The following is a 6,000-nucleotide window of genomic DNA, read 5'->3' as shown; positions in this document are numbered from 1 at the left end:
GGTACTGGACTGGGCTCTCTGGTTATTCATCCTCTCCAACTAATTTTTTTTTCTCAAAAAAAAGTCAAAAAGTCCTGAAATACCAAATAATGGACTTTAATAAATTATTCATATGTATGTACACTTACATTCACGTGTTGGGCAACATGTTATATTTTATTATTTTTTTGAGGGGTGGGGGGTTGGATGCATGGTTCAGTGGTGGTTTTTTTTACAGAGCTTAGCAACACAAACAACAGTCAGCTGCAAAAAAATATGCACATTTAAAGGGATTTTTAAGATGCACATGTATGTCAACAGTGCAGACAGTCTATTGACAGCAGCAGAATGTTGCTGTGCAGCAAAGGTTGTTCCTCCTCTTTGCTCGATCTCCATATAGCTGGCGATGGAGATGTCGGTGGAAAAGCTGCAGGAGACCGCAGATTTAGAAGCACTTCCTGTGGACAATGCTGGGGCCTGCCTCATCGTACTCCTGCTTGGAAATCCACATCTGCTGGAAGGTGGACAGGGAAGCCAGGATGGAGCCACCGATCCAGACGGAGTACTTCCTCTCAGGAGGAGCAATGATCTTTAGGGAGAGAGCGAGAGAGAGTGTGTGTGTGTATTAGAAGATTGATGAACATAACATGCTTTTTTTTTTTATTATTTTTTTGAGGGGTGGGGGGTTGGATGCATGGTTCAGTGGTGGTTTTTTTTACAGAGCTTAGCAACACAAACAACAGTCAGCTGCAAAAAAATATGCACATTTAAAGGGATTTTTAAGATGCACATGTATGTCAACAGTGCAGACAGTCTATTGACAGCAGCAGAATGTTGCTGTGCAGCAAAGGTTGTTCCTCCTCTTTGCTCGATCTCCATATAGCTGGCGATGGAGATGTCGGTGGAAAAGCTGCAGGAGACCGCAGATTTAGAAGCACTTCCTGTGGACAATGCTGGGGCCTGCCTCATCGTACTCCTGCTTGGAAATCCACATCTGCTGGAAGGTGGACAGGGAAGCCAGGATGGAGCCACCGATCCAGACGGAGTACTTCCTCTCAGGAGGAGCAATGATCTTTAGGGAGAGAGAGAGAGAGAGAGAGAGAGAGAGTGTGTATTAGAACATAACATGTTTTTTTTCCTCTTTGGAAAACATTTGCTCATATTTTATAAAAGCTCCTGTGTTTTAAGTACCTTGATCTTCATGGTGCTGGGGGCCAGGGCAGTGATTTCCTTCTGCATACGGTCAGCAATACCAGGGTACATGGTGGTACCACCGGACAGCACATTGTTGGCGTACAGATCCTTGCGGATGTCAATGTCGCACTTCATGATGCTGTTGTAAGCGGTCTCGTGAATACCAGCAGACTCCATACCTGGTCGGGTCAAATTAGAAGTGGTGTTCGCATAAAGGGTTTAACGTAAAAAAAATACAAATAAAACGGGAGACATGTATGTGGACAAGTACCAATGAAGGAAGGCTGGAACAGGGTCTCGGGACAACGGAACCTCTCGTTACCGATGGTGATGACCTGACCGTCGGGAAGCTCGTAGCTCTTCTCCAGGGAGGAGGAGGAGGCAGCGGTGGCCATCTCGTTCTCAAAGTCCAGAGCCACATAGCACAACTTCTCCTTGATGTCGCGCACGATCTCACGCTCAGCTGTGGGGAGAGGATTCGATGAGTTGTTTATGCGGCGTCCACGGACATCAAACGGCGACAAACGTTAACGTTAAATGTCTCAAAAGTAAAAGCGTTGCGCTGTTGTTACGGTTACACAGCCAGCGAGCATGTATGAATGACTTAGTACTCTGGACAAGTTTGGTTGGAATTCATAAACAGCTAGAAATGAAATGATTACAAAGGTAAAGTTGTGACCCAAATGTGTTGAGCGTAAACGTGATGAGAAAAAAAAAATCATTGTGTTTATTACAGCTTGGTGATTATTCGTAATTTCCGTAAATAAATATAATCAGTAAATGATACGTATTCATAAATGCACAATCTATAAAATAGATTTTTTTTTCTTTATTGTACTCACCGGTGGTCACAAAGGAATAGCCACGCTCTGTCAGGATCTTCATCAGGTAGTCGGTCAGATCGCGACCAGCCAGGTCCAGACGCATGATGGCGTGGGGCAGAGCGTAACCCTCATAGACTGGGACATTGTGGGTCACACCATCACCAGCATCCAGCACAATACCTGAGAGGACACAGAACGGCATTATTTAAAAAAAAAAATAAAAAAAAGTCAGTGAATGAGAAACGATTAATGAATCAATTAATGAACTATTAATCGAGTTATGTGTCTTAGTTGTTCAGTAGTCTATCCTATTATTTTCTACAGTGATGGATGAATGTGGTTCTACAAGTGCTACTCGTGTTACCGCCTCACCAGTGGTACGACCGGAAGCGTACAGGGACAGCACAGCCTGGATGGCCACATACATGGCGGGGGCGTTGAAGGTCTCAAAAATGATCTGGGTCCTCTTCTCCCTGTTGGCCTTGGGGTTCAGGGGGGCCTCAGTGAGCAGGGTGGGGTGCTCCTCGGGGGCCACTCTCAGCTCGTTGTAGAAGGTGTGGTGCCAGATCTTCACCATGTCGTCCCAGTTGGTGATGATGCCGTGCTCGATGGGGTACTTCAGAGTCAGGATACCTCTCTTGCTCTGGGCCTCGTCGCCGACGTAGGAGTCCTTCTGACCCATACCGACCATGACACCCTGATGAAGAAGAAGGGGGAGGGGGGGAGGTCAGATGGTGCAATGTGGGCAGCCGGTACATCAAACTACTGAATAACACGTGACAATATGAGCAGAGCCTTAGGATAACAGTACGGAGCATCGTATAATTGCATTTTTTTTTCTCTGTTTTTTTGTTGTTGTTTGCTATGTCTCTAACAGGCAAATTTCAATAATAAATAAACACGTATTTCCATAGCGATATACATTTCGTAACTTGTTTGTATTGAATATTAATTGACAAATTCCAGTTAAATTTGATAAATAAGGATAGTAAATACTCATTTAAAACCACGTAAAGACAATAAAGGAAGCAGAAGAAAATGCCTTAATGATATTTCTAATGAATTATTACTACGTCTGCCATCAGTCTAACGGAGGCAGTTGTTGGCGCCTATTTACCTGGTGACGAGGGCGGCCGACGATGGAGGGGAACACGGCCCTGGGGGCATCGTCTCCGGCGAAGCCAGCCTTCACCAGTCCGGAGCCGTTGTCGCACACAAGGGCGGTAGTCTCTTCGTCGTCACACATGTTGGCAACTATAAGGAGGAATAGAAAAGGACCGGGTTTCACGTTACGTAAAAGAACAACTCTGCGTGTTTATACATACGTGAATTCAGGGATTACGGAGTCCTTTACTCTTAACTCACATGCGTTGTATTTGGAAATTAGCCTGTTGTCATTTTAGGACAGTACACGGTACTTTCAAAAATAATAATAAAAAAAAAATATTAAAGGTACGAATCTCAGCATCGAACATTTGCCTAACAAATATCAAATGTAGTACACTTTTGCACAGGTATTCAGGGTTTTTTTTCCTCCTTAGTCTGTCTTCACATCTGACCAATTAGAGTCCACTAGCTGAGTAGATCCCGTCTTCACATCTGACCAATTAGAGTCCATTAATCAAATAAGTACTGAATTGATCCACTAGCTGAGTAGATACTTTAATTTCCCGAAGGAAACTCCCAAAGGATTAATAAAGTTCTATCTATCTATCTATCTATCTATCTATCTATCTATCTATCTAGATAAACTTTCAGGTGGGATCAGCAGCAGCCGGAAGTCTCTGCCACTCAAGTTCCCCCATCTCCTACCACCTGCGGATTAATCCTCCAATTCAGTTAATACGGTATTCCCTGGTATTCCCGAGTGAGTAAGGACACATTTTTTCGGGTCCTTCCGGCTTCTCTTACCTTAAAAGTGTGTCTGCGGCTCGGAGAGAAAGACTCAACAACCAGTGCTGCTGCTGACCCAGCTACAATTCTCCTGGCTGACCGTCCGGCTTATATACTGTTCACAAAGCTTAACACTGGGCCGGATCCCGGCCCTCGGCCATATTAGGATGCTGACAGGCCGGAGGATAGAAGTTGGGCATGTGTGTACGGGAGGGGAGGTAAAGGGGGAGGGGAGAGGGTGGGTGGTGCCGCAACAGAGGGGGAATGTGTCCCTCCACCAGGATTTACCGAGCGCATGGAGTGACGATGCGCGCGCCCGACGAGCAGAGAGAGCGCGTCCCATATATGGAACTGTTCCCCTTACCTCCCACACAGCCCTGCGGGGCACACCTCGAGGGCCGTATAAGGAGCGCCGCGGCCACTAGAGAGACTGCTGGGGGGCTTCCATTGGGGGCACACCAGTTGCTTACAGGCAGGGCTTAAGATGTGCTCTTCCAATAGTCCTCATTCATTCTGTTTTTAAAATGGGAAAATGCTACCCTCATCTGAACTGATTTGGGCATCGGGCTGAGACAGCGTCCACTCTGTGATTGACAGCTCTACAATGCTTTCACCAGTACTGACCTCATTTGTCAGGACAGATCACTCAAAATGCAGTAATACTTTGGAAATGATCTGGCAAACGTTACACAGAAACAACGAAACAGCAAAAAAAAAAAAAAAAAACAGACAGGTTTCAAACCCGAGGACCTTGGGACAACATGTCTAATCCTGTGGGACAACCCTTTAAGGGACATTCATATTTCTTAATTCCTAGAAAGGATTGATCAGTAGAAGAGATTTAGAATGAGATTTGAGTCGGATTAATCCATGTTTCTCCGATCGATTAATATTTATTCAAGTTGCAAATATTGTACATTTGCTCTGTGTAATAAAAAAAATAATTTATCAAATTAGGAAACTCAGCAACATTGACTTTATTACAAGGCAATTTTTAAGCTCCCATGGGCCACACAAAATGACCTGGTGGGCCGTGTTCGGCCCCTGTGCCTTGAGTTGGACACATACTGTATGATATAAGAGATTAAAGTGTTTGCCAGTGTGAGCAAAGCGCAATCTTTCCTGAATAAAAGGACATTGTCGCCATAGCAACCGTTTCGTCACAACTTTCGGGTGATGTCAGGGGTCTCATTAAAGGGCTAAACTAACAGCAGAGTGGTTCAATGACATTTTACTGACATCTATGTGCAGGCCACATGTGAGTGGTTTGTGGGCTGAAAGTGCCCCGCGAACCAGAAGTTTGAGGCCACTGGGTTATATGTTATGAATTGACTTTTTACTTTTAAATAAGCCATGAAACCGGTCTGATCTTACTGCTGACCTTTGGAATCGCGATGGTTGTTTTCAAGCGTATTTCCTGCAATGCATGCTAACAGTTGTGAATTAAAATTAACAAATTATGTGCAATCCTGAGAGATTTCAAACATGTGGTCCTTACTTTAAGTCACTTTACTCTTTTGAAAAACGTTGCCAGCTCGACATATGTAGCCTGCAAATATATCACGATGTGATTGTATTGTTCCAAGCCATTCTGCAGCAGATCACAACCCATATTTAATGAATAAGCATGAAAACTTCCACCAGTGAAACCTTATCTGGGCTATACTCTGCTCTGTCACTGGAGCAGATGGAATAATTTTAACTCCAGTGGTGGAGGGGATAGGGTGTGTAGCAATAACTGAAAACGCAGTAAGTAAAAAAAATTTAAAAAATCACCAATGCACATGTGATGTACGCTGAATCTAAAATAATCCTTGAACTGAAATGTTGCAAAGCAACTTTCCGAATCTAAAATAATCCTTGAACTGAAATTTTCCAAAAAAAAGAAACGATTCAAATCAACATTTAAAAAAAAAAAAAAATGTTGACGACCACCAATACGGAATCTGCCAAAGAGCAGTTTTTCATGAAACAAAACTATCAGGTGTTCTGGCCTGGGAACAGAATAGATTTAGTATATGAATCGTAAGAAATGAATTGATTTGTTCCAGACGAATGTTGTACGACATTTTACGATACCGTAGGTTTTTAAATATTAAGTAGAATTGAC

At 43.7% G+C, this 6,000-nt stretch overlaps 1 protein-coding gene across 1 annotated transcript; it reads right to left on the bottom strand.

The window, feature by feature from the left end:
- Nucleotides 1–674: 674 nt before the first annotated feature.
- Nucleotides 675–4,053, bottom strand: acta1b (actin alpha 1, skeletal muscle b). The gene is made up of 7 exons (XM_008309886.3): nucleotides 3,909–4,053; nucleotides 3,115–3,251; nucleotides 2,370–2,694; nucleotides 2,016–2,177; nucleotides 1,445–1,636; nucleotides 1,171–1,352; nucleotides 675–1,051 (listed from the first exon to the last, which is right to left on the bottom strand). The coding sequence occupies exons 2-7, from the start codon at nucleotides 3,241–3,243 to the stop codon at nucleotides 908–910; spliced, it is 1,134 nt and encodes a 377-aa protein (XP_008308108.1). The 5' UTR covers nucleotides 3,244–3,251; nucleotides 3,909–4,053; the 3' UTR covers nucleotides 675–907.
- Nucleotides 4,054–6,000: the final 1,947 nt, after the last annotated feature.

This window comes from Cynoglossus semilaevis, chromosome 5, assembly GCF_000523025.1.
Source record: "Cynoglossus semilaevis isolate Cse_v1.0 chromosome 5, Cse_v1.0, whole genome shotgun sequence".
In the NCBI taxonomy this organism is placed as follows: Eukaryota; Metazoa; Chordata; class Actinopteri; order Pleuronectiformes; family Cynoglossidae; genus Cynoglossus; species Cynoglossus semilaevis.
The sequence above is the reverse complement of the archived record's forward strand: the minus strand, read 5'-3'. Positions and strand labels throughout refer to the sequence as shown.